Source organism: Raphanus sativus, chromosome 1 (assembly GCF_000801105.2).
Source record: "Raphanus sativus cultivar WK10039 chromosome 1, ASM80110v3, whole genome shotgun sequence".
NCBI classification, from domain to species: Eukaryota; Viridiplantae; Streptophyta; class Magnoliopsida; order Brassicales; family Brassicaceae; genus Raphanus; species Raphanus sativus.
The window spans coordinates 26,039,497-26,066,476 of NC_079511.1; the positions used below are offsets into that span (position 1 = coordinate 26,039,497).

The 26,980-nt window shown below is 39.5% G+C and overlaps 4 protein-coding genes across 7 annotated transcripts; 2 read left to right on the top strand and 2 right to left on the bottom strand.

Annotated features, from left to right (window-relative positions):
- Window positions 1–421: 421 nt before the first annotated feature.
- Window positions 422–2,864, bottom strand: LOC108839627 (uncharacterized). Of its 2 annotated transcripts, none has more exons than XM_018612384.2 (6): window positions 2,524–2,864; window positions 1,989–2,360; window positions 1,659–1,885; window positions 1,335–1,481; window positions 1,028–1,252; window positions 422–893 (listed from the first exon to the last, which is right to left on the bottom strand). In XM_018612384.2, exons 1-6 carry the CDS (start codon window positions 2,794–2,796, stop codon window positions 656–658), a joined length of 1,482 nt encoding a protein of 493 aa, XP_018467886.1. In that variant the 5' UTR covers window positions 2,797–2,864; the 3' UTR covers window positions 422–655. The 2 variants fall into 2 exon arrangements, with proteins under 2 accessions (XP_018467886.1, XP_018467894.1); XM_018612392.2 differs by having other exon boundaries at window positions 1,995–2,360; window positions 2,524–2,861.
- A 3,120-nt stretch (window positions 2,865–5,984) lies between these two features.
- On the top strand, window positions 5,985–8,595 carry LOC108860341 (SEC14 cytosolic factor). The gene is made up of 10 exons (XM_018634263.2): window positions 5,985–6,262; window positions 6,382–6,413; window positions 6,807–6,890; window positions 6,968–7,021; window positions 7,100–7,177; window positions 7,286–7,339; window positions 7,436–7,495; window positions 7,584–7,679; window positions 7,810–7,992; window positions 8,065–8,595. The coding sequence occupies exons 1-10, from the start codon at window positions 6,208–6,210 to the stop codon at window positions 8,356–8,358; spliced, it is 990 nt and encodes a 329-aa protein (XP_018489765.1). The 5' UTR covers window positions 5,985–6,207; the 3' UTR covers window positions 8,359–8,595.
- A 590-nt stretch (window positions 8,596–9,185) lies between these two features.
- On the top strand, window positions 9,186–11,821 carry LOC108849979 (cellulose synthase-like protein E1). Its single transcript, XM_056991014.1, is given in 10 exon segments — window positions 9,186–9,222; window positions 9,423–9,833; window positions 9,836–9,903; window positions 9,978–10,107; window positions 10,140–10,345; window positions 10,421–10,476; window positions 10,478–10,548; window positions 10,551–10,582; window positions 10,670–11,017; window positions 11,082–11,821. Coding segments are annotated over 10 exon segments (1,920 nt in total). The 3' UTR covers window positions 11,643–11,821.
- Window positions 11,822–12,178: 357 nt separating this feature from the next.
- LOC108860625 (E3 ubiquitin-protein ligase UPL1) lies at window positions 12,179–25,260 on the bottom strand. 3 transcript variants are annotated; one of them, XM_018634499.2, is made up of 16 exons: window positions 25,075–25,260; window positions 24,716–24,811; window positions 24,395–24,601; window positions 16,645–24,297; window positions 16,257–16,553; window positions 15,892–16,093; window positions 15,543–15,808; window positions 15,177–15,448; window positions 13,911–15,018; window positions 13,668–13,814; window positions 13,481–13,561; window positions 13,167–13,392; window positions 12,945–13,084; window positions 12,735–12,841; window positions 12,497–12,635; window positions 12,179–12,389 (listed from the first exon to the last, which is right to left on the bottom strand). In XM_018634499.2, the coding sequence occupies exons 1-15, from the start codon at window positions 25,093–25,095 to the stop codon at window positions 12,533–12,535; spliced, it is 10,926 nt and encodes a 3,641-aa protein (XP_018490001.1). In that variant the 5' UTR covers window positions 25,096–25,260; the 3' UTR covers window positions 12,179–12,389; window positions 12,497–12,532. The 3 variants fall into 3 exon arrangements, with proteins under 3 accessions (XP_018490001.1, XP_018489996.1, XP_056845203.1); XM_018634494.2 differs by having other exon boundaries at window positions 16,645–24,300; XM_056989223.1 differs by lacking the exons at window positions 24,395–24,601; window positions 24,716–24,811; window positions 25,075–25,260 and having other exon boundaries at window positions 16,645–21,996; window positions 22,119–22,257.
- Window positions 25,261–26,980: the final 1,720 nt, after the last annotated feature.

Sequence of the window (26,980 nt, forward strand, 5' to 3'; positions counted from 1 at the left end):
AGAAAATACGGGTATACATGTTTCCACACTTTTTGAACTGCAACATACAAGTTTCCACTTTTCGAACTATGAAAGGATCAAAATGAGGTGCTTCTGCCTGCCAAATACAAGAGCAGCATACTATCAAAACCATCGAAAATCCTGAATAAATGAGAAAACGTCTTTGATTATGAAGTTTTGCTTGGGTTGGATTTTTTATACATTTTGCGATTCGGCTTTTGCATACTATCAAAACCATCCAAAATCAATCGTACTTCTTTGTCTTCTCCACATTCGTAGCATCAATTCTTTTTTTCAGAAACTGAAGCTTCAACATCCACTGTGCATTAAAAAAAAAATTCGGAAAAAAGAAACTCTTCTCTATGAAACAAACACTGTCTCAAAACCTGGAAGCACAGCAGCAGATGTATGTTTCGTTCAGTAAACTTATAAACCACATTAATTTACTTCTTTCTCAAATACTCGAACATATATATATCAGAAATGAGTTAGCTGAATCAGCTTTTGGTTTCTCTTTAGTCTTCAGAAAGAAAAAAAAAGATACTCTTTCTCTGTGAAACAAACAGTTCGAAAGCACAATAACAGAAGGCTCTCTGATAACTCCAAATACTCTAGGCTGTATGTTTCTTTCAGTGATGATGTATTAGAAACCACATTAATTTAATTGTTTTTCAAGACTTTCGTTCTCTTGCCTGATAGCATCGAGGTCGGCTTGCAATTTCTCCAGACTCATGCCCCGACTTTTGATGGAACCCAACTTCTTCTCGCAGTCAACTGCTTCCCTTCTTAACCGATCAGTCATGAGGATCTTTTCAGATATTTGCTCAAAAATACCGTGGATACTGGTCACTAGCTTGTACACCTGTCGTATGGCTGGATCCTTTTTCAGTTCCCTGCCGGAAAAAAAAGTAAAACAATCCTCATCACCACAGTATAGCCAGGATAGACATGGTACACCTTCTTTGGGTGTTTATCTGACGATTTTGACCAGAGAATGCAAACATGTCACCAGATGAAATGCTCATACCTTGTAACCATCTCATCCACAACAGCATATGATCGGTGCAAACGTTCTCGGATGGAGTTACTCTCTAATTGTAGATCCCTAGTCTCCCCTGAAATCCTCTGAATGTCACTGTCCAATTTGCGGCTATTTTTAGTTATTTCTTTAATCCCATGAATATAAGACTTCCGTGACGTTGCTTTTGGCTGCTTCTCGAGTTCACTGTATAGGTTACATCGTTCCTCTTCCCTGCCGGGAGAAGGTAAAACATTAATATGATAACGAGAGTGATCGAGGTGACAGGCAAAAAAATCACAAGTTCTATGCTTACCTCTTTTGAATTTCTGATGAGATAGACTGTAGATCAAGTTCAGTCTTTTTCAACTTATGGAACTTCTCTTTTGCCTCTGGCTCCTCCACATGAAGTTGGTCCAAAAGACATAGCTTTTTAGCTTCCAAAGTCAGCCTTACATGATCCCTGAAAGAAGACATACATAATAATCATTGGTAAATTATAACCAATGCTCCCATCGATGTCTATATCTATTTTATGTAAGCAGTTATATATTTCATGGTTATCATATCATGTGGTGGTCCATGGAACTCAATGCATGGGATGCTTTCAACTTGAAAATATATAGAATACTGTTCATACCATTGCTTTTTCAGATCCACGATATTGCACCTTTTGAGCAATAGTTGTTCATTAAGCTGTTTGAGATATAACCCATCAACAGGCTGTTTTTCATCCAATAACCTCTCCGCAGCCATGGTCAACAGCTCCAACTCAGTGTCAAGACAGCGTAGCTCTGATGATCCAGATTCAAGTTGCTCCAAGAGTAAGTTATGTTGATTCTGTAACTCAAGAGACTCATAATTTGTCTACAAAGCATACATATGATAAAGGTTAAGACTGGAAAATTAATAAAACTGGTTTAAAATGTACAACCAAATGGGCATGTAGAGAAGAAGAAAGGGTCAGTACCAGTACCTCAGAGTCAGAGGGGTGTATAGAAGAAGGTTCTTCATATCCAGATGACTGTCTCAATGAGGGTTCATCAGTAACAGGGTCATGTGTCTTTAGGGAGAAGAAGTCAGAACCATCTGCTGCTGAAGCTTTTTCTGCAAGAGAGACTTGAGGAGTCATGGTAAGATGTTTGAGGACAGCTTCAACCCTCTGTATATGCATATCAAAGGTGTCATCTCTGAAAGTCTCCTCCACTTTTGGCCTGCTAGTGCTAGTGCTAGTGCTAGCGATATCATCATCATCACCTTTGAGTCCTTGTTTGATCTCGGAAAGCCTCTCAAGTAAGAAACTAAGCAACCTAAAAGAGTCATCTTGAGAGGGATGCAGAAACTGCCGCACACACAGACACAATCTGTTTCAGAAATATGATTTCACACACACACAAAATAAGAAAAAAGCCACACAAGAGAACAAAAAAGCAGGTTCCTTTAAACCCTAAAGTTGTTGCCTTTGATCTCTGCCTAATCAATGTCTGGAAAAGAGGGATACGGACCTTATGATAAGTAATGTCGCCCATGTAGCCAAGGTTCTTGACGGAGAGAGCGATATCAGTGCAGAAGATCATATACCTTTCCGGAAGAGAATCATCTACAATAGGCATCTCCTCACTCCACAATGACGGGTCGATGAGATTAAGCAACTGAGCGCAGATCGACGTCAGAGCCTCCGATGTAAACTGAGACACCGATGAGATATCGCCGGGGATCGAAACCCCATATTCAATCAACGTCGACATCATCACTTTATCTCCACATTCCTCCTCCATCCTTCCTCCTGCTTTGCTTCCACGAACGAACTAAAGAGGGAAGAAGAAGAAAAAGGAGGAGAGAACTGTTTTGGAGGTCAACCAATCCTCTGTACGACGCCGTTTAATAAATTAATTATGTTTAAAACCGTTTTGATTTTGCAAATTGGTTTTCATGTTTTTGCATCTGCCCATCTTTTCTTTTGGGGGTCATCTCATTTGGACATCTACGTCAAATTTCGTAGCAGTCTACTACTCTATGTCGTGAAAATCTATCTGGTGAAAGAAACAAAAGCTGACATGTTACATGTATCGATTAATTGTCTATTACATATGTTCTACCCTCCCTAGTCCCTACTATGTGATAGATTGGTGGCACAGCACATGTTATCTACCCAACATTCTACATCGTCTATTTCATGACTTATTTCATTTTAGGAGAACTATCCCTTGCTTCTTCTTCACACCGTTGACAATACTCTTGTTGCCCATTAGCCATTACAAGCCAGTTATAAGGACAATATATATACAATTCTTACAAAAGCTAGCACCATATCAATTAAGGTTTAATATTGTCTTAAATTAGGCTTTGTTATGTGTGTGTTTTTATAGCTTAAAGAGATATCGTATGATTGCTTTAGTGTTGTTATATTACCTTCATGTGCTTTAGCTAGAGTGTTCTTACAACTATTAACTTGCCTCTCCTTTTAAATGTTGTTGATGAGGTTGAATGGTTAGCTGCTGATTACCTTTTTCGTATTTTCAGATCTGCCACGACGTGGGAAGTGTTGCGGCCAAGAGAGGAGGTCAAAGACTGGGTTGATGTCGTCTGGTTCAAATGTGGAATACCGAAGCTTGCGTTCACCATGTGGATAGCAAATTACAACAAACTGTCCACACGTTCTCGCCTCGCAGCCTGGGGTCTCCTAATCTCTTCCGACTGTCCATTCTGCGCGCGCTACGAAGAAACGAGAGACCACCTGATGCTGTCCTGTCCCTATGCCACAGCGGTTTGGTAGGAGATCCTAAGAAGATGCCATCCGCCTTCTTCTATGTTCACCTCCTGGTCGGAGCTTCTCTCCTGGATTAGATCCTCTCCATCAAAGAAGCTAACTCTCTTGAGAAAGCTGGTGGTTCAGTCTGCTATTTTTAATATCTAGAAGCAAAGGAACAACCTGATTCATAATCAAGTCTCTATCTCTCATGCTTCCTTGTTTCTTGTCATTGATAGGCAGCTGAGGAACATTGTATCAGCTAGAAGGCCAAAGAAACCTTTTCTTACGCTCATGTCAATGTGGCTGAGATAGGTGTTCTTGTTTCTGTTTTCAAAATTTGTTCTATCTTGTTTTTTTAATTTTTTTTTGCCAAGATGGTGCAGAACTAAGTTCTTCTTGTATAACTTTTATTCATATATGATATTTACAGTTTAGCAAAAAAAAAAACTAGAGTGTTTTTAAGTAACTTGAGTTGAGATGGCCTTATTACTACATATCCATAACTAATTTGTTGTATATTATAGGTATGTAGCTTATATCAAAGTTTATGCAAATATTGGTTTTTTTTTTTTGAAAATAAAAAATAGATCTAGAAATTTTTTGAAGTACTTAAAATTTTAAGTTGCACTAAGTACGGGTTTAGGCTCAGGAGAGCAGCAATAGTGGGAGGATATATGCAGAGCTGGTCATCATTTGAGACGACAGTGAATCTGAAACTGAAAGGAGGTCTTGCAATGGCATTTGGATTCTTCTTCTTCTTTTTTTTTTTTGAGAAATGGATTCTTCTTCTTCTTGCAATGCCATTTGGATTTGCTTACTTGCGCGTCTCCGTTATTGAATTAATATCTGTCCCCAATGTAATACACACAAATCATTACAATCAAGTTTTTTTTCTCGGGTTATAACAAATTAAATCCTATATTTCTCAAAAGGAATAAATAAATAAAATAAATCCTATTGTAGTGAATTCGTATTTAACAATTAGAAAAGCCTGTCAAGCATAATTGCGTGCACACAAAAATGATACTTGTGCATGTGTTTATATATAGAGTTACATGTTGACTAAGTAACCACTTGAATTAAATATAAACTCTTGGATGAGTTATATTTTTCAGGATTTAAATTATAAGAAAAAGAATACACTGGAGAAATGAATATTATCTTCTACTTCTCTTTTTGCGTATGCCATATGTTAGGTCCAAATTTAGAAGAGAAAAAGGAACATAGGAATATGTTGTGAGAGTATCTAAAATACAATAATTGATAGTATTAGTTAAAAATAAAAATAAAGTAGAAAAACGACAGAAATAATAGAACAAAAAGTGAAAAGGTAAGGGAAGAGGATAGTTGACGACGCATGTGTCATATGGGTTGGGTTGGGTCTCTTCTTATTGATTTTTGTGAATGAATGTGGAGAGAACCAACACATGATTGACGGTGATGGTGGACACTTATGGTTTTCTTTGAATCTCAGATTTGCTTTATTGTTCATAAAATATTGTTATTCACTTGGTGAAGCCATTGTATTGTATGGGGTGCACGCATCTTATTCTCTCTTTTCTTTTGTTGCACTAATCTCGTGCCAATTATATTAATCATAGCAGCGTGTTAAAAAAACACAGTGTTAGTTGATTTATATTCAATTTCTTTTCTGAAGTAGTGCGTATGTATTGGAACATCATCAACAAATAAATTCAAAAGAATTAGATTCCCATGCATGCAATAATCGCTCTCGTTTCAAAGCTGTTTTCCTTTCTTAATTAATCTTTCTGAAATATAGTAATCATAGTAAATTAATCCAAGAATTTGTGTTAGAATCGATTCATTGATCTAGAATATTAATGGTGTGAATGCCTTTTTTGCATGCATGTGGAAAATGTCATTAAATAACGTCGATCTTGTTCCGGAAAGAATATTTACTGCTGGAAAATCATCAATTACTGAAGAAAATAAGGAAAGTCTTTTTTTTGAATAAGTAAAGTTTTTTTTTGTAAAAGGAATAAGTAAAGTTTTGATAGGAAAATAAAGTGAAACTACCATTACTGCCAAATTGAGATTCTCGCTAGACTTTTTTTAGTGGAGAAATTTCAAAATGATTTTGAAATTTCAGAAAATGGAAAAAGAAGCTTTTATATGCTTCGATCGAAATTGGAATAATTTATTAAAAAATAACTAAAATCTCCTCTATTTATTACAAAGAGAGAAGTGAAGATGATAATTGTCTGAACTGAAACTGGAGGGAGAAAGAAAAGAGAGGACTTGAGACTTTCTCTCTCTCTGACTCTTAAAAAGTTTTATCTTCACCACTCCATTAAAAATAAAATTAAAAATAAATAAAAAAGTGAACTTATTTTTTTCTGAATCTCTCACTTCCTTGCTTGAGAGAAAGAAGTATTGTCCTCAAGATCAGAGGTGTGAGATCTCTGCTGGAGAGAAAATGAGCACGGCTAGTGAGGAAGCTGTCAAGCAATTACGTACTTTTATGGAAGATGGTGTGTGTGTGTGTGTCTTTCTTCATGTTTTTAAAAGCTTTTTTGCTTCTTTGTTCCAAGACCACCGACTAAATCATCAATCTTTTTCTTTTCTTTCTTGTGTTGTGGTAATTTGACAGTTGAGGATGAATCACTGAGAGAATCGTATCGGGTTAGTCAGATTACACTTTGGTCATAAAGAATGATTCAACTCCAACCTCTTTGGCTTATTGAACTCCCCCCACCCCAACAAGATTTGCTAGTTCAGATTTGATATTTTGAGCATCAGTTTTCTGTTAATTTTTTTTTTTTAAAGTTGGGGGGGGGGGGGGGGGTCAATTGGAACCAATCTGGTGTCATGTGTATATGATCCAGATCTATATTTGAATCTGCCTCTAGAGCAGTTTGCATTTGGTTATTTCAAATTGGTTGGATCTGTAGAGTTGTTGTAGTTATAAGATCAGTGGCTGTTCCAGAGTTTTCAGTTTGGTGTGTCAAATGCAACTTTGGATCTTTTTTATGTGTACTCTTGTAGGAAATAACAAAAATGTTATGGTTTGTGCAGAACATACATCAAGGGTATCCCACAGAGACCTTGTTGCGCTTTCTTAAAGCCAGAGATTTTAATGTCCACAAATCTCACAAAATGGTCGGTTTCCTTCTCTCCCTTTGCTTCTTCTTCTTATTACATGAGCTTTAAACTAATGATTTGCAAGTTTGTTACAGTTGCTTGACTGTTTAGAATGGAGGACTCAAAACGAGATTGACAGCATACTCACCGTGAGTTTACATAAAGCCTTTGTTATATAATTCTGTGACCCTTTAATCTCTCATCCTGTACTTGTATTTTCTTTTCAGAAACCAATCGTTCCTGCTGAGCTGTACAGAGGAATCAGAGACTCTCAGCTTGTCGGTCTCTCTGGTTATTCAAAAGAGGTAAAACTTACTACTTTACTACTAGTTCTACTTATTAATAAGTCTCCTTCTTTCTTTCTTTCTTTTGACTTTTAATAAGCATCAAAATGCATCTAAAACGTTTTGTAGGGTCTACCTGTCATTGCCATTGGTGTGGGGCTAAGCACATATGACAAAGCCTCCGTAAGCCTAATCCCTCTCTCTATATTCAGAAGAAGACTTTTAAATGAAGTTCAAACACTCTTGACCATAACTTTCTTCTCATCCTTCTTTATTCAGGTTCACTACTATGTACAGTCTCACATTCAAATGAACGAGTACCGGGATCGTGTCGTATTGGTATTTGACCATTTACAAAAACTCTCTTTTACTTTCATAGTGTCTCTCTTTAATAATGGTGTGTGTGGGCTTTTCTTTTCTGTAATAGCCATCTGCTACAAAGAAACAGGGACGTCCTATCTACACTTGTTTGAAAATTTTGGATATGTCTGGTCTTAAGCTTTCAGCTTTAAGTCAAATTAAGGTAAATGAACTCTAATCTCTTGTTGGGTTTTTTTCTACTAATTACATTTTACTTATGGTTTATACAAGAACCTGTAGTGTGTGTGTGTGTGTGTGTTTATTTGTTCATCACATATGGCAAATGGGTGCAGTTAATGACTACTATAACCACAATAGACGATTTGAACTATCCAGAGAAGACAGAGACATATTATATAGTCAATGTCCCCTACATATTTTCTGCTTGTTGGAAAACCATAAAGCCTCTGCTGCAAGAGAGGACAAAGAAGAAGATTCAAGTTCTCAAAGGCTGCGGTAAAGACGAGTTGCTTAAGGTAAAAAGCAATTCAATTGACCTCTCTCTTGTGCAAGAACAAGACTGACAAGAGTTCTTTTGGAGCTACCAGGTAATGGACTATGAGTCTCTGCCACATTTCTGTAGAAGAGAAGGGTCTGGCTCTGGATCTGGTAGGCATATCTCAAATGGAGCAGAAGACAACTGTTTCTCTTTAGACCACTCTTTCCACCAAGAGTTATACAACTATGTGAAGCAACAGGCTTTGGTTAAAGGGCCGTCGAGTGCACCCGTCAGACATGGTTCGGTCCACGTTAGGTTCCCTGAGCCAGCCACGGAAGGCACCAAGATATTCGATACTTTAGAATCCGAGTTCCAGAAGCTTGGATGTGACCAGAAAGTCTGATTTTCTCTGCGAGTTGCTCTGATGAAAGATGAACCAAGAACCAGAGTTTTCTCTGGTTGCAAGTTTCTAAAGTGTATGAGAGCATTGAGCAGAGTATTTTTAAGATATAAAATTAGCAACTCGAGAGAACTGTATGCAAGTTTTGTTGCAACAACAAAAAAAAAAAACAATATCTTCTTCTGTATGAATTTTATGAGTTGTGATCTATTATCTACATATATACAACTCATTTCTACGTTTCATTTGCAAATAGAGAAGCTTCTCCTTTTGTCCATTTTAAAAAGATTCCACCAACAACACCTGAAGGGGGAGGAGCCAAAAGGTACCTTTCTTGAAGTTTGTTTAGTTGCAGTTTTCTCTATATGTTCTTTGATATCACCATTAATTTTGCAGTAACATTATGATGTTTTCTCATACACGTCCTTGGTGATTCTTTATGTGATTCAGTACTACTGTATATAAAAGAAAATTCTAATTCACTTTGTCACCAACCATGTAATAAGGTCAGGTCTGAAAAAACATTTGCCCCAGCTTTTTCGTTTTTAACGTGTCAACTAACTGATCATTTCATTACTTTTCTTCTTTTTTCTAATGAATGTAAAATTGTTATTGAAAGAGTTTGGAAAAATTGCATAGAAACTGAATGAAAATCTTAGGGAGAAAGAACCTCTCCATGACTCCATGGCTTCCTCTTATTCCCCATCTTTTGCAAAGTGGGGAGCCCGAGATCCTATTCTATTCCTTACAATCTTACATCTATTTAATTTACATATCCAACGACAAGTCTAATCTTTGATCCTTGGAAACATGAGTTGGTGACGATCCCAATGACGTCAGTGAGGACACCTGTACAGAGCAATCAGAGTCTAATCTTTTATCCTTAAAAACATAGTTGCTGTCACCATCTTGACTGAATAATACATACTGTAGTTGCAAACGATCCCAATGACGTCAGTGAAGACTGAAGACCTCGGCTTCCGCGTTACTTTTTGACGACAATGTCCAAAAAAGCTACAGCCTCTCTCAACTACTCTCTACTCTATAAAAGTCTCTCTGACACTAAGCCTACGAGGGAGACACTCACTTGCACTTCTCTTATCTTCCCACTTGGCTCGGTTTGTACTGGTTAATCGTACAATCTCTCAGGTGGAATCCGGTTTGGCGATTCACTTTTGCCGATAGACTCTCCCGGAGGTACGGTGACGATCTCCCGAAGCTCGACGCTTTCGTTTGCACGGCGGATCCGGTGATCGAGCCGCCGTTGATGGTGGTCAACACAGTCCTATCCGTGATGGCTCTCGATTACCCGCCGGAGAAACTCGCCGTGTATCTATCGGACGACGGTGGCTCTCAGCTCACGTTCTACGCTCTCGCGGAAGCAGCTGAGTTTGCTAAAACATGGGTTCCGTTCTGTAAGAAGTTCGATGTAGAGCCGAGATCTCCAGCTGCTTACTTGTCTAGCAAGGCAAATGGTCTTGATACGGTGAAGGGTTATCGCAGTGGGATTCTGAGGCTACTCAAAGAAACCATGGAGCCATTCTTCAAGTAACTAAAAAAAAACGGCTTTTTCTAGTTTAAATATATAAAACAGAGTCTTGAGTTTTTTATTTGATGATCAGATTTTGGTAGACGGAAGAAGAAAAGAGAAGACAGTAGCACCATTACCAACGTTGGTGTATCTATCGAGAGAGAAGAGACCTGAGCATCATCATCACTTCAAGGCCGGATCAATGAATGCATTGGTAATGGGTTTACTTGTTCCACAAGTCACCTTCGATCGATCTCTTCTTAATGTGACACATGTGGGAGAATCGTTCTAAATTTGGACTGTGATATGTATGTAAACAACTCAAAGTCAGCACTCGAAGCGCTCTGCATCCTCCTTGATGAGAAAGAAGGGAAAGAGATTGCGTTCGTACAGTTCCCGCAGTGTTTTGAGAACCTTACGAAGAATGATTTGTATGATGCGAGTAATTGCGCATGTAAGGTTCTGGATTTATTTGTCATATATATTTGATTTGATTCTACTTTGAACTAACCTTTTTATCTGTTAAAATAAAAGGTGGAGTTTAATGGATTGGATGGAAAGGGCGGACCGTTTTACATTAGGACTGGCTGCTTACGATGATGATGATGAAGAAGAAGAATTTGAGGAGGTTCAAGATATTTTAGAGCCTGAGATGATCAAGGCTCTTACGAAACAAACTCTCAATGGGGAAAGGAGGTGAGAGGCAGTGATTAATAATAATAATACTAGGTTACTTGCGCCACAAGTAGAAACAAAGTTTTGTTTTTTTTTTCCAATGGGCAGATGGGTGTTAAATACGGCTGCCCTGTAGAAGATATAATTACCGGTTTATCGATTCAGTGCCGGGGATGGAAATCAGCGTACCTGACACCTAAAAAGGAAGCTTTCCTCGGGGTAGCGCCGACCAATTTGCATCAAATGTTGGTGCAGCAGAGGAGATGGTCTGAGGGAAACTTTCAAATTCTGCTTTCAGAGTACAGTCCGGTTTGGTTTGGTCAAGGCAAGATCGGTTTAGGATTGATAGTTGGTTACTCTTGCTATGGCCTCTGGGCTCCAAGTTCAGTACCTCTACTTGTTTACTCCGTTTTGACTTCTCTCTGTTTATTCAAAGCCATTCCTCTGTTTCCAACGGTAAGATAATAGCATTCCTCTGTTTTTTTCGGGAGAGACTAGAAATCTTGTCCGCTGTTTGCAGGTCTGGAGCTGGTGGTTTATCCCGTTTGGATACGTGACAGTTGCAGCAAATGCTTATAGCCTAGCCGAGTTTTTGTGGTGCGGAGGAACGTTGCGTGGGTGGTGGAACGAGCAAAGGATGTGGCTTTATAGAAGAACAAGCTCGTTTCTTTTCGGGTTCATGGACACGATTCAGAAGAAACTTGGGGTTTCTGAGTCTGCGTTTGCCATCACAGCAAAAGTAGCAGAAGAAGAGGCTGCAGAGAGGTATGAGAAAGAGGTAATGGAGTTTGGAGTGGAGTCTCCCATGTTTCTACTCCTGGGAACACTCGGGATGCTCAATCTTCTCTGTTTTGCCGCAGCGATTATGAGACGAGTGGTAATAATTACTTGTAAAGACAGTGGAGGAGATTTTCAGACAATGGGTTTGCAGTTTGTGATAACAGGAGTACTTGTGGCACTAAACTTGCCTTTATACCAAGGCATGCTGTTGAGGAATGATAAAGGGAAGATGCCACTGAGCGTGACAGTTAAATCAGTTGTCTTAGCTTTATCTACCTGCACTTGTATTGCGTTTCTGTAAAGGGAAAAAGAGTCAAATGTATTGCTCACCAGTATGTCTGCTACTTCATATATCTTCCCATGTTGATTGCTGATTTGATTCACAGCACTCCTTAAGATTAGAACCTTGTTACCTTTTGACTATTCATCACCAACCATTTGCTAATAAAAAGTCAAAAGAAACAAGCCTTTAATCTTTTAGTTATATGTCTCATTTATGATTTGATTATTGGTCGCTACCTAACATGTTTTCTTTTGAAATGACTACTCTGAAATTTCTACATATACCCAAAAAAAAAAAAGGAAGAGTAGATTTGGAGTCTTCCATGTGAGATAGTCTCTTTAAGAGAGATTAATAAGAAGGATTCTTATTTGTGAGTTCTTTCAGTTGAGTTCATCATCCTCTCGGGACATCCAAGGTTAACTTACACACATGATGAGTATTTGTGTTACTTAACTGGCCTTTATACCAAGTCATGTTGTTGAAGAAAGATGCTAAGTATTGACCCCTCGGATCATTTGTCTCGTTTTTTTGTAATGTAGAGATAAAAAGAGCCATTAAAAATTTAAAAGCATTTCTTCTTCTATTTAAAGATTTCTGCTTTTTACAAAAACCAGAAAAGAAAAAAGTCTTCTAATACTAAAAAATTACCATATGGTGAGATAAAAAAAAAGTAAAGACCACTCGAGTTTTCTATTCATTTTACAAGTATTTTTATCAAAAAGCTCTTCTCGTCTCCCTTATCCTGCCTGAAAATCTTCGTAAGATCTGCAACGGAACCAACTAAGATCTTGAGAGGCTGTTTATATATATGTTCCAAAACTATCACCTTACGGTAACAAAATCTTGTTTTGTACTATACAACGCTTACTTACATATACAGAGGAGAGCCGAAAGAATGAAGGATTTGTTCAAGCAAACCCGAAACCTTCACTGGCTTCGTGTATGGCAAGTAGCAGTCGTTCCTTAAGTTGTTCCTTAGATGGATACTCTGGAAGGTCTAGTTGGTTAAAACTGCAACACAAACAAACAACAAATGTCAAACAAATGAGAATTAATTAATTAAGCCGACAATTTCAATCTGAGTAAAGGTTTTGTAATATGATTCCGAACCATGTATGAGCTGATGGCAGCCGCTCTGGACTTCCATATGCTTTGTGGATTTGTAATCTTTGAGGTCCAGAAATACCTTGCAGTGCCTTGAAACCTTCTAAAGGAACCTAAATACATACAGAAACACACAAAAACAAAAAAGAATAAGAAGAAGAAACCATGTACGGGTGAGAGACTTTGACAGAAGCTACTGATATTTGGGTTTTTTACCTTTGATGTGCCGGTGACAAATTGAAGAAATCTAGCCATGTCTTCCTTGCTAAAAGCTTTAACCACCTCCCAGAACCAATGAATCACAGGGGATCCAGCCGTGTAGCTGCTATACTCGGTATTTGCTTTAAGATCATCGACTGCCAAACAAAACAAGAGACTTTTTTTATAAATAACTTAAACGCATAAACAAATACACGCAAACAACAGGGTCCAACTTACAGTCAATCTCAGGCAATCCACTGATTAGGAGCTCGAGCTCTTTATCGTTAAAAATGGAAACGAGCTCACGAGGTATCAACTCGTTAAAGCCTTCTAGGAAGGCGTTGATTTGAGGACGAATAGCATTGGTAAGTATGTGTCCGGCCACAAGGTCAACATATTCATGTTTTGTTTCCTCTGTTACCCGTATGTTTCTTCCTCCAGGTTTAAGCTCACAGTCCGTCACCTTTTCCCAGTTAAAAATACAAAAGATTAATTCAAACATCCTTTGGGAGAATGAACAGAAAAGTAAAAACATCTCTATTATTACACACCTCGGTCTTTTCGTAAAGAATGCGTTTTTCCTCATCTGCGTCCATACTAAATGTGAGGTCGAGTATGTCGCTCACATCATTCTAAATGAGCAAACAAATAAAAAGGGGGATTAAAGATATTAACTTGAGCTATTAATAGATTTTTTTGTATAAAAAAAAGGAGTAAATTAAGACTACGTCTACAAACCTCTAACAGCCACTTCAAATTCTTGTAGTAATCAGGATCCACTGCCTCAATGTCATGATAGGTTACCTTCACACCAAGTATGTGTTTATAGAAGGAGCGCGTAAAATAAACATCCAAAAGCTGCCCATCTAACAACGCCTTAGCTACCTGCAGTGACATCACAAACACATTTAGATAGATAGATCCAAACAAAAAACAAACTAACATTTTGGATGATTGCAATGACAATGTCCTCATATTTACCATGCGACCAACAAATTTGAAGTATGACAGATGCTCATTTTGGTAAACAGAGTTGGGATTCGGCTGGAAGGTGGCATCATTTCCAACGGTAGTGAAAAGCAACGCTCCTTTGTCAAATATAACTCTTGACAGTAACTGATACCATTCTCTTGTAAGACCACCAGCATCAACACCTTCCTCACCTTGAAACTGCACATTCAGACGTCCTCTCAGATCCTGTAGGGAGCGCATACGTAACTGGTTGTATGAATCTTCCAACATATAAGCTCGGCGGACACTGATACGCAGTGGACGAGAAATGTGATGATCATGCTGGTGCTTTATCCTTGACCTGAAGTAAGCTTTCTTGTTGTCAAAATCAATCAGCCTTGGTGCCTTGAGCATCATCGAAAGGGACTTCTCCAGTAAACTTGGGTTTTGCCTAACAAATAAATTCAAAAGTCGTTTATGCTTCTCCGCAAACTTTGCAAATGTAACGGAGCCACCAATTTTCTTCTGAGAATCTACACTGGTCTTAGATGATAAACTAAGAACAGACTCCTTTACTTCTCCAGCTGTCACATTCCCCTGATCCTGATGTAGTACTGACGGAGTTTGAATTTTCTCACACAGAACAAAGAAAGCCTCAATAAGAGGTAAGAACCTCTGAGTTCCCGGAGAAAGAGGGGACGGAGGAGCGACCCCTAGGGCATGATCACCGGGGTTTACATTGGACACGGTTGCTGTCGCTGCAGTATGATCCAGCTGCAACTCAGTCATGCTGATACACTGGCTAAGTTCCTGCCAAAGGGGCTCTAATGCCATGTTTAGTCTCAGCATAATGTTTTGTTCCTCCTGTTCTGTTTCCTTTTCGTTTCCAGGATTGCTACTGGAAGTTAGTGAGCTAAGAACCTGTAGAACACGGAGAATTGAAGCACCTGCCATGGAACCTGTACTGTGACTAATTTTCTGTGTATTGCTTAGTGTTGCCAGCTCGCGGACAGTTGAGTCACTCAACCCACTTGCCAACTGTGAGAGTTCTATCGCGAAAAACTTCCGATGAGCCACATCTACGGCAGCCAGCTTTTTAAGTACCTCTCCTGCTAATAGGTAAATTTTATCTGATAACCTATGAAGGCATCAAAACATTTGAGTCAAGTCTAAGATATTCAGGGATAAGAAAAGACCTAAGTTGTGTAGTAGACTACTGCATACATACGTAAATATAAGAAGAAAAGACCAAACTCAGGAAAGCAATAAATAAAAGAGGAGAGTGGTGTCGCTTACCCTTCATATCCAAGAAGAAGGCAAAGATTGCAGAGATCGGACCGTGGCAACTGCATGAATATTTTATATATATCAGCACAATTCTTGTTTCTTGCAACAGATAGCTCATGAGCTTCATCCACTTGCTCAGATTCAGCATCTTTTCGTGTTTCACTTGAAGCTTCTTCACCAACTGGATTCTCTTCTGATTTCTCAGGTACACCTGATGACGGAGACCAACCCTCAATTCGGGATGCTGCTGTGTAGACAATTACTTGCAGTAAACCCGTGACCTAAAAAACATACAGATAATATGAGAGCTATAGAAACTATCTAGAGACTGTAGAGAGAAGATTTCTACTATTCTGAAAATCATGCTAAACATACCAGCGCTAGATGTGATGTACTTTGCAAAAGTTGAGGCCGATTAAGCAGTTTTAGGAAGACAACCAGAGGTATCTCCTGATTCCGGGAGTCTGTCACATGAGTAACTTTCTCCTTATTCTTGCCTTCACATACAGAGGGTTTTGGGTTTGAGAACTGGGACACAAGTGACGAATCAAAGTAGAACAACATGTCAGCAACAGCCGAATGATTGGTAGCCAAATACGTCAAAACCTCTAGCACCCGACGGAACACTAAAGGAGGAAGACCTGTGTAAGAAACAAAGAAACTCAGACGGTGCTCTGGAAGCTGGCGAAAATAGTAAACACAAACATTCGATAAGAGGTACTACCATTCAACAGTTGGGATCGTCCATAAACAACATTTGATTGACAGCCATAGAGTCTACGCGGATTACTTATTGCCAACTCGCTCGGTGATGTTTCCATCTCTGGTCTAATCAAATCCAACAGAAGTTGAACCAAGTTGGCTCTTATAACACGGTGAGCACACAGATTTAAGAGAAGCCTCTGCAGAAGGCCTTTCCCCAATGGCTGATACAGTAAAATAACATAATTATGAGAAGCGATGAACAAATACTTGTGATAATTCCACGAAAATAATCAATCGGACGTTGGGAAACAAGAAACACCAAAACGGTTGATATGTTTCTTCGCTAGAAAAGGGTAGGGAAAATAGACAGGAATAACATCTTACCTGTGCAAGTCGTAGTAGCCTAATTAGTGCTTTCAATGCCTCAGCATCCACAAGAGGGTCTCCTTCCATCTCTTTTACTTTCAAGCCATCTGCAGAAGATGAAATATCCCTCTGACCAATAGTGAGTCCGATAACCCTGTTCATCCCTGTCAGCCTATTATAACCCAAACCATTCCTTCGATTACTATGACTACGAGCCTGATAGTGACTCATTGCTCGGTCTCTGAGCATCTGCGCTTCTGCAAGTAAAGGTGAAGGCAACGCTGCCAAAACTGCTTCTGAAGAAGTTAAGAGAACCTGCAAGCAGAGATACAAACCTCTTCACGTTAAAACCAGTTCCAATCCCAAACCCAAATTACCTAATTCAAATAAAGGTAGAGAGACAAACCTCTTCACGTAAATCAGCAGGTAAGGTAGCAATAATTGAAGCATTATCCATGTCAACTGGCTGTCCTTGTGACTGCTGTACCATCCTTTGTACCCTTTGTTGAGCAAGAACTTCTGTTTGGATATCTGGGGGAAGCGCTGCTAAAAATTCAGGATCTATGTCCTCTACCGAAGGTGGTTCATAAGTTGGGGGCTGAACGGACTGAGCTTGCTGAGAAGCAAGGACTTCTGCCCGTAGATCTTCAGGGAGCGCCTCTAGAAATGTAGGATCTATGGAATTCGCTTCGGGTGCCCTGCCGTCCAACGCCAAGCTACCTTCAGCAACTTGCTCATCATTCCTCGCATCTTGGGTAGCTTCCATGGATGAGAACGCATTGTTATCACGGGCTAATACTGAAGGTTCCACACTCTGATTTCCCTCTGCACCATCACTACTCATATCTACATCCCCACTTGGTTGACAATTGGAAATGGGATCATCTACTGGAATTGGCGTCCCCGTACCAGAGACATTTTGACTACTGGACGTATCAGGTAGGCCCTGGGCAGTGGAGACGAGATCCATAGGTACTCCATCACCTTCCCCAATTTCCATTCCGTCAATCTCATTTGGGGTACTGTTCATAGGAAGAGGCTGCAGAAGTTCAGGGGAAGCTGGATTAGCTCGAGCTTGAGAGAAACTTCCAGCCGTTACATCGGGTGGGCTATTCAACATTTCATGCGCTTCACTTTGTTGGCCACCGTCGTTACCATCCCCCAAAACGCTTTCGCTTCCAACAGATGGATGCACGTCCGGATGCTGCTGCTCTTGGACTTCCGTACTATTAGTTTCCCTTTCGACAACAGTATCTGCTGGAGCAGAAGCACGAAGGTTGGAAATAAAATGTTCTTCTATCAGTTGGGCAATCGACGCAGACTGGCTACTTGGTTGAGGATGACCTATATCAGTCCACCGACTATTACCAACCCCTCTTCTTAATGAATCCATATCCACTACAGAATAATCAGTCAAAGGAGGAGCTACCCCACCAGCTCCTAAGTGATCACTGAAAGGATTACTTGGTACTTGATCAAATGGTAGAATCGGCGTATCAAACATGTAAAACTGTGATACATCATTGCTGCCAGCACTTGCTGAAACTGAGGCCGTATTGCCAGTTTGCAAAGGTCTCGAGAAGAGCGGATGCTGAAAGCCATGTACTTCGGAACCAGATTGATGGAAAGAATTTCTGTCTGTTTGACGTCTAGGCTCAAAGCCCAAGGGTCTCTGCAGAGTAACCATATCGCCCACATTCACTCCTTCAAACGGCTCAGTCGTAAAATCATCAATAAATCCATTTCCACCACCAGATCGCCCATCAAGAGCTTCCCTCCACTGCACCTCTATTACACGATCCTCGTGGATATCATCCTCATCTTCTTCAATCATGTCATTATTATATTCATCTCCGAGAGTATCTTCAGAGTCTTCGACATCAGTTCCTAAAAGAGCCATAACACCTGCAGCTCCGTCTTCCACTAAATCTGCATCCTCATCATCCTCCAGTTCGGGTCCGATGTCATCAAATCCTTCCTCATCATCCTCTTCGTCTCCCATGTCATCATCTCCATCATCTCCGGCCATATTTTCAACATGAAAACTCATTTCAATTTGATCACGTTCAATCTCTTCTCCCATGAAATCCATCTGAATAGGTTCAGGCAGCATTATCTCCTCGCCTTCTATCCTCATCTCCTGAGGCATAGCCTGGGTTTGACTCGAACCCCTTCCACCTCCGCTTTGAGAGGAAATTTGAGGCTGCTCCTGCCCATTCTCTGCGGCATCAGTTACTTGTTGTAGACTGCTATTGTTTCGGTTTGACTCATCAACTTCAGCCTCAGTTGAAGTGGACACTTCAGCCTCAGTTGAAGTTCCACGACTGTCATGTCTCTCATTAGAATCTGTGCCCTTTGTCTCGTTTGACCCTTCTGATTTTAGCTGCTCAGCAGTATTTGCAGCCCTCGTCAGTGTCTCAAGAGACTTGAGGATAAGAGTGACAAGCTTTGGAGAATCAGGGTGGTCGAGATCAATTACGTGAAGAATGCTGGTCAGACACTTAATAATTCCCCCATCTATCATGCTCTTTGCAACGTCAGGTGAGCAAACACAACCAGGTAAGTTGCTGGAAGATGAATTCTTTGTTAATATCGAATAAACCAGGCCAGCAAAAGCAAGAACTCTTTTATCAGGTAACAGAACACTTTTACTAGAAGAACTCTTTCCCAAGGAAGCCAACACAGATAAAAGCCTCGAAAGCTCACTGATTATTCTTCTACGTCCTTCACTGGAACGGCTACAAAAAACGACCAGAAACCAGGAAGCCTTTTCTGACAACTTCTCCTTCCAGACTTCAGATCCAACAAAATTTTCGAGAGATATAGGAAGTAATCGATGAATGACATGGTAAATTAACCCTCCACTGCCAGGTGAATTATCAGGTAGATCGGATCCCCGAAGCTGAGATATTAATTCTGTATCCCGCCTCAGTATGACACTGGTACCATGCAAGTACATGATAACAATATCACTCAACAATTTCAAAATAAATGTTGCCCTGGCCAATTCTTCAGATCCAAATTCTGCTTCCTCCGGATCACCAACTTTTGACTTACCCTTCACTTTAGCTGCCGGCTCATCAACTTCCATTGCAATTAAATTGTTCTCATCAACTTCCTGCCTCTCCACCCTAGGAAAACTTAAGACAATATCAATAAGCTGATCGATGACTTGGATGAAGTTAGCAGGGACTCGTCTGTGGCTTTTCGAACATTTCCCTGACCCATCATGAAGCTTATTTTCGGATATTCGAAGGGGTTCGTTCAGAGACAATCCCTGCTCACTGCTGGAAACTTTTGGCTTTTCTTTCTCCTTCGACGGAATGACAAAGTCCCTCCCTCCTGATGACTCCAGCTGACAGGTAGAAGCCACGGCTTTCATGAAAACCATAGGATCTCTCGAAATTACAGGTGCCATTGTTGTCAGAAATGTCCGAGGTAATACCCTACCTACTTGTCTCTTTCCACTCAAGGTCTGTCGTATTTCTGATTCCATAGCAATTTGGAGAGTCTGTGGATCTTCAACCAGATGACGTACAATGACAGACGCAACAGTATCATACCCAGGGAAAAGACATTTTTTGGGAAGATTAAAAAGTGATGATAAACCTCCATCTTCCAGAAACTGGATAGCTAAAGCATGAGTTTTAGTTAGACGTGCACATAACTGAAGAACAGCCTGCATGATCATTTCTGGAACACACTGCTTTATGAGGCCACAGGCGATTAGTAGAGCTTTTTGACCCTCTTCCATGGTCAGATAGGCTGTAGATTTTCCAAAAACTGATTCCAAAGCCTGGTTTGACTCCCCTTTAGCAACATCTGAAGATAACACTTTCTTTAAAGCTGCTGCTGAGTCTTGCGGATAGTCGCTCGGCTCCAAAGATCCACCATGATTTCCTTCCACAAATTCAGACGAGATTCTTGTCCGAGCCTGCAGCATCATGCTCAAGATAAGAAGCAAAGCACTTATGCATTTTGGAGCCAGAATCTCACTTTCAGATTCATTCTTAAGCTTGAAATTCGTCAAGATATCAATTGCTACAGTCACAATTCCATCCTGTGCAGCAATTTCTCGTGTGTTGTCATCCTCTGAGAGAACTAATGCTAGAATGTGTGGTAGCATAGTCAAAGCACCAGTATCCTTGGAGAAATCAACTTGTACTAGCTTCAGTTGCTGAATAAGATACGACACAATTTTCGGCCGATCTTCCCCTTTGTTTCGGCTACAAAGTGTTACAAACAAATCCATCAATGGGAAAGCCATAGAATCATCACTTTGAAATAACTTCACCGATGCAGCAATAACTTCATCAACAGATGGTTCTTTTGGATCCGCATCTTCCAGAGGGACATCTACAGGTTTTGGAGTTTCAGATGCATTGCCAAGAGATAATGCAAGTGCTTGAGCCAGCTCGTCATCTTCCTGCACAGTATGCTCAGGATTGGCAAACAACCACTCCATAGCCATTTCGACACTGTTTGTTCCAACTCTTCGTAACGCGTCTTCTGCCCTTGACCTTGAAAATCCCATTTCAACAATCATACCAACAATGGTTTCGTCAGGCTGTAGAGGCAAGGCTCTTTGGTTTGAACCCTGGGTTTGATTTTGCGTAGCATCCACAACACCAGAGTATATATGCGTAACAAGGGAGGTAACTGAAGCCACAAAATTAGGATTGCAAACAGGAAACATAGGGTGGTTCCATATAGGTAGTATGACATCCAGAACCTGCGACTGGAGATTTCGCACGAAAGTCTCAGGTTCCCTTGGTACAGGATGAAGTTCAATCGACAAACCAATTGAAGCTTGCTCTTGCTGAACAAGAAGCTGTGTCAGAGAAGTGGAGGCTGGAGATAACAGAAATGTAGAGTTAACAAAATAGTCCAGTGCTCGGCAATAGATTTGCAGAGTATCCACCAGACACGTCTTGCGAGACCATATGTTCCTTTCACCTGGCTTCTCAATCTCAGTACCAGATGCAGTAACAGAAAACGGCACTGTCCAAAGCAACTGGCTTGTCGCTTCAAATGTGGTGAGAAGTTGCTTTAATGTTCCATGGACATAAAAACTATTTATCATAGCTGTGAAGCAGACTTTCCTTCGAGTATCAAATGTCAGGGAAGCCATGTCATCTACCACTTTTCCAAGGTACCGGCACTTTACGGACAGAAATATATCATGCCCAGCAGTAACGCTCCCATCAAAGTTAAGAGCTTCAAGAAATACTTTAGCTATGACATTACCAAGCGTCTTCGATGCAGAATTCAATGGTGCTCCATCAATTCTGCGACGGTTAGCAGAGGTGAATCCTTTCACAAGGGCAGTGAAAAAAAGACGTAGTGTACAATTCAACTTGTCTAAAATTTCAGCAGTCAGGACTTCAGTGCTTTTCTTTTTCAGCTCACGGGAAGATGACGTACCTGGTAAATCAGGTGGAATTTCAGAATCAAAATTAAAAGCCTCCAGGTGTCGACGAGTTCTCCCACCCCTCGTTCGGGAAATTGCTTGTCGTGTACGACCATGCATACTCTCGACGGAACTCATAACAGACAGAATATCACGACCACCACGCCAAATAGATTGAGAGGTACTGCTTCTAATGGATACAGGGTTTGTGTATCTAACTGCTAAAGCATTGCTTGAGTCCTCATCACTCTCTCTTTCAACAGTACTAGATGAGGGTAAAATTGAATTATCAGGTCCTCGATCAACACTATTTCTCTCATCTTCCTTGGTCTCACTAGACAAAGCCATCTGCCAAATTATTTGCTTGTATGTTAGACCAAGTTCTTTCAGTACATCAGCATCAGCAGCACTTAATTCTGCGATAATTGAATATGTTCCTTTCAACAGAAAGTTTGAGAGGGACAACATGCCTTCTAGGCAGGAAAGAGATCTCAAAATCGTCATCTGGGCCGCAGACTCTAGTTTAAGAAGCTGAGTGCCTTTAATGGCACCCAAAAGCTCATTTGTGCCCTTCAGACGTTCTCGTAAGTAGGAGCACACTGTCCGGGATAGACTAGCCAAATGCTGAGGGGAGAAGTTCTTAAAAGCGACAGAAAAGCTTTGACCAAGGGATGCTGACAGAGGCATAATGGGTAAAGAGAGTAGCTGCAAAACAGCATCAATTCCTTTCTTCTCAACAAATAGGGAACATACTTCTGCATTCTGAAGAACTGTTTCAAAGAGACGAGCAACATTGCGCACACAATCTGGAAGAAACAACTCTGTGTTTGCTGGAGAAGCAGTAGAAGATGGTTCCGCCTCGTCCGAAATGGACAAGCTCTTCTCATCAGCGTCAATTTCCATAGGAGCGGTAGAAGCATCAGTAGGCACATGTGCTGACACAGAAGTGAAGGCCTCCATCCCAGATCCAATAATCAACATGGAATTCAGGATTTCAATGAACATATCAACTCCATAAGTGCGCAACGAAGATTGGTGTCTTAGGAGTTCAGCAAGCCCAATTGACAAAGCACTAGGTGTATCACCAGTAAGAGCCCGCAGATAAGACGAAGAAGTAAATATTTTGATAAAACACCTCAGTGCATTTCGGTCCTTGACAGCTTGAAGACCGCTATTGTTGAGACACAGAGCATCCAGAGACTGTGGGATGCATGTAATGGCTTCCGCAGAGAAGATGACCTCATCAGAGATAGCATCAAGAAAGGCAGAAGTTACACCAGCCGAGTCTAAAGCATTGAAACAAGTTGGATCTTGATGAATGAGATCGCTCATGACAGTGGCAGCAAGCGAGAATACTCCACCCCCGAAATATTCTGCTCTCTTGAAGATAATGCATAAGCATTCAGGCAGCAAGCTCTCCTCGGAACCATAGAGGTTAGTATTACCAGGAGCATAAGTTCCAAGAGAGATTACACATAACAAGGCTTTTAACAACAATCTCCTGTGATACGAAATTAATGCCTCAGAATAGGGAAGATGTTCAGTATCAGGCCGATTAAGAGAATCACCAAGGACATGTGAATCCCTCCCATTACTGTCTGAATGGCAAACTTTTTCGTTGACATCGTCTTCGGTAAGAGAGACTTCCAGTTTCAACCGAAAGATAGTATCATCTAAGCCACCCAAATCTCTGAACAAAGCAGCAGCTGGATTGCTGTAATCCATTAAGGCTTCTAATATATGCACAGCGGTACTGACCAAATGCAAGTGCTGGGGATCGGTATCTTTGATGAGAGGCACTAGAATTGGAATAAGACCAGCTTCTCGCATGGCTGACCATCCAGACGGTGATGAAACCAAGAGAGTAACAAGGGATAACAAGGCTTCCGCAAAAGCCAGAGACCACTTGGAAGTTTTACGAATAACGGAATCAATAGCTTTCTGCATAAGGCCAGACAGTAAACCACGACGCCCGCCCGAGGTGAGTGCAGTTAAAACAGTCGTCAGCCGAGCTCGATCTTGCGATAATGCAACCAAGGAAAGCAGGCAGAGTATCCTTATATTTTCTGGGACAGTATCCTCATAGCTCACCAGTGTAACTAACTCATTAACAAACTCGGGTTCTCCATTAAAGAAAGAAACCAGATTCTGGGTGTCGCCACTAGCTTGAACCAAAACAATGAATGCATATAAGCGGATGCGTGTATACTGCAGCCGGGTCGACAAAGATGAAAACGCCCTTGCAAATCTCAATCTGGTCAACAACGTGAACCTTAGACTGGGAGGAACGTTATGATGAATGACTAATTTGTTCAGAAGTTGGAGGTCAGACTCTGACCGAAAGCTGACATGAGGTACATGGATAACTTGTAAACCGCCCGGAAGGTCACTTGAAGCATAAAACTCAAAATGAAGAGTAGAACCTAGGTGGTGTGAAAGCTGATCACAAGTGTTTTCTGTAGCACAAGATGTCAAGCCAAGACCTTCCTCTTTTCCACCCCAGCCTTGCGCAAGTGAAAATAGTTTTGAATTCAGAGAAGCATCTCTTATGAAGTATTTTCCATTTTGCCTCTTCAGACAGGCAGCCAACGTGTGCAGAGAGGCTTCAAGGACATCTGCATCAGTAGATGCAAGGAGAAGAGAAAGATGCTGCTGCATTTATGAAGCAAAGAAAACGTGTGTGAGAAATAGTCAGGAAGACACACAAATAATATCCAGTGATATAGGGGGGGGGAGGCATTATTACCTCATAAGAAGTATAAAAATGTATGTTTTTGCAATTATCAAAGACAAGTCTGATAACACGGAGAATCTGAAGAAGAGCATCCTTTGGGAGAGAAGGAGAAGGAGAAGATTCCTCCACAAAGTCTTGCAGATCCTTCCTTGCTTTAAGGTACTTTTCAAAATATGTGTCGAAATGATTGAAGAGATCCACCCAGTGATGGAAGTCACCCTATATATATATATATATATATATATAAAAAGAGAGGCATAATAAATCACACAAAGAAAAGGAGAGGTAGAGAGAGAATAAAAGAAACAGAGATTGAATTTAAAAAAAGGTTACCTTGTCGAAATCCCAGTGAAAACAGGAAAGGGGCTCTTGAATTTGGTCGAGTGGAACAGCAGTGACGCTATTGATGAAAGCTTTGATCTTGGGAGGCTGGTAGAATTGAATTGAATCAAACAAGGGTTGGTTTAACACATGCAACTAATGTTTTGATCAATTAAAAAAAAAAAAAGACATTACCAACGCCTCCAAGAACTCAAACCCAACCCCCGTATCAAAACAATCAATCAAGGCCCCTTCTGATCATATCAATTTTTTTTTTAAAACTAAGAGAGAGCTATACAAGTAACCACCGCTAGTTCCATAGAGACAGAGAATAATCCAAATTGATAAAGGGGTTTAATTAGAACGCTTACCACTTCTGAAGCCATCCTCATGATTAGAGAGAGTGGGGTTTAGATGGCGATCTCTGATTAATGAATCACTTGTTCAAGGCCAACCAATCGAATCGCTGAGGAAGCGAAAGGAGAAGAGTATCGGAAGCAAGGTGGGGGCCGGGGGGGTTTTGAGGATCGCTTAATCGAAATTTTGATTTGATAAGTAGAAAGCCAAAGGCGCTTTGTCCCTCTTTTATACTTGTTCCAATCCCGGTTTACCTTTCTTCTCATAATATTCTTTTCATATCTTTTTTTTTGGTAATGTTATTTTCCATTTAGATTTTATAGAATTTGATCAAACAAACTCCTCTATTTATTAATATTGAAAAGCATACCTCACTTTTTGCATTGATATTTTATCAGCTTTTCTGAAAATTGAGAAAATAGATTATTACCAAAAAGTTTCCAATCACAACCGTTTCTCAAAAAATAAAGTTTCAAACAGGAAAAAATATCATTTAAATCACAAACTTTCAAATTTGGTTGAAAAAAAACCTGAACTTTCTCTTAAACCATTTAAAGCACCAATTTAATTTGACTAACCATTTTAAACATCAATTTAGTTTGACTAAACCAAATTAAGCACGACGTTTACTTGGGTAACAGAATGATTGAACAGAATTAAATGCAGTCTCCAATCTCCGTTAAGTCCAAAACGACATCGTTTAAAAATATGCGTCTGGATGGAATTGAATCCATGACCATACACAAACACACATGTAAGGCTCAAACCACTCGACCATTTAAATTTTTCTTAACATGATTGACTAATAATAGTTATTATTGTGAAACCTCCAAATCATCTTCTTCAACCCTAAATCCCTAAATAATTTTATAAATATTAGAACTTGTAAATAAATTATTAACTATTCAAAATTTTGTGAACATTATTAAAAATATTAAAACTAATAATAATTATTAACTTAATTATAATATTATGTTTTATTTACAAGTATTATTAAAAAAAATACTACTTATAAATAACTATATGATACTAAATAATTTTTAGTTATAATTTTTAATTAATAGCAATACTAAATGTTTTTGAATTATGATTTTTAATTATAATTTTTCATAATACTAAAATATTTTTAATTAAAAATCACAATTAAAATCATTTTGTTTTATTAGTAATTATAAATTATAATTAAAAATCATCTAGTAATTAAAATTATAATTAACAATCATTTAGTATTACTAGTAATTAAAAATTATAATTAATTATTATATAAATCAGACAAGTTATTATTAACTATAATTTTTAATAATACTAAAAGATTTTTTTTAAATCATAATTAAAAATCACTTTTTATTATTATTATTTAAAATTATAATTAAAAATCATTTAGTTATTTATACTCACAAAATTTCATAACTAATAAGCTATTTACAAGTTTTAATATTTATAAAATCATTTAGGGATTTAGAGTGGAAGAAGATGATTTGGAGGTTTCACAATAATAGGTATTAGTAGTCAATCAAGTTAAAAAAGTGCAAGTGGTTTAGTGGTTTGAGCGTTACATGTGTGTGTCTTTGGTCACAAGTTCGATCCACCTAGATGCAATTTTTTAAAAGACTTTTAAACGACGTCGTTTTGGACTTAATGGAGATTAGAGACGTCAATTAAGGTGCTGACTGGTTTTCCCGCTACCACCCTCAAACGCAACTTTTGCGGTTCATAGCGGTTGTTGGCGTTTCGAAACAATCACAGAAAACGCTACAAATCGCTTCAAACCGCTCTGAACCTCTTAAAATCAAAAGCTGGTTCCAGCTAGCGTTTGCGGTTGCGGGTGGTTGCGGGAGGGTAAATTTTTTTTCTTTAAAAACAGAATAAATAAAAATAATACTAAAAATTATCCAATAAAAATTTTCAATTGAAATAATA

What these genes read in the sequence shown, in the direction of transcription:
- LOC108839627 (XM_018612384.2), bottom strand. Translation starts at nt 2,796, where the DNA reads ATGGAGGAGGAATGTGGAGATAAAGTGATGATGTCGACGTTGATTGAA. An exon ending in GTGGATCTGAAAAAGCAATG is followed by an intron (nt 1,482 to 1,658) that starts GTATGAACAGTA and finishes GTCTTCTTTCAG; the next exon opens with GGATCATGTAAGGCTGACTT. An exon ending in GTGGATGAGATGGTTACAAG is followed by an intron (nt 894 to 1,027) that starts GTATGAGCATTT and finishes TTTTTCCGGCAG; the next exon opens with GGAACTGAAAAAGGATCCAG.
- LOC108860341 (XM_018634263.2), top strand. Translation starts at nt 6,208, where the DNA reads ATGAGCACGGCTAGTGAGGAAGCTGTCAAGCAATTACGTACTTTTATG. An exon ending in CACTGAGAGAATCGTATCGG is followed by an intron (nt 6,414 to 6,806) that starts GTTAGTCAGATT and finishes TGGTTTGTGCAG; the next exon opens with AACATACATCAAGGGTATCC. An exon ending in ACCGGGATCGTGTCGTATTG is followed by an intron (nt 7,496 to 7,583) that starts GTATTTGACCAT and finishes TTTCTGTAATAG; the next exon opens with CCATCTGCTACAAAGAAACA.
- LOC108860625 (XM_018634494.2), bottom strand. Translation starts at nt 25,095, where the DNA reads ATGAGGATGGCTTCAGAAGTG. An exon ending in TTGTCACCGGCACATCAAAG is followed by an intron (nt 12,842 to 12,944) that starts GTAAAAAACCCA and finishes GTATGTATTTAG; the next exon opens with GTTCCTTTAGAAGGTTTCAA. An exon ending in CTGCCATCAGCTCATACATG is followed by an intron (nt 12,636 to 12,734) that starts GTTCGGAATCAT and finishes TTTGTGTTGCAG; the next exon opens with TTTTAACCAACTAGACCTTC.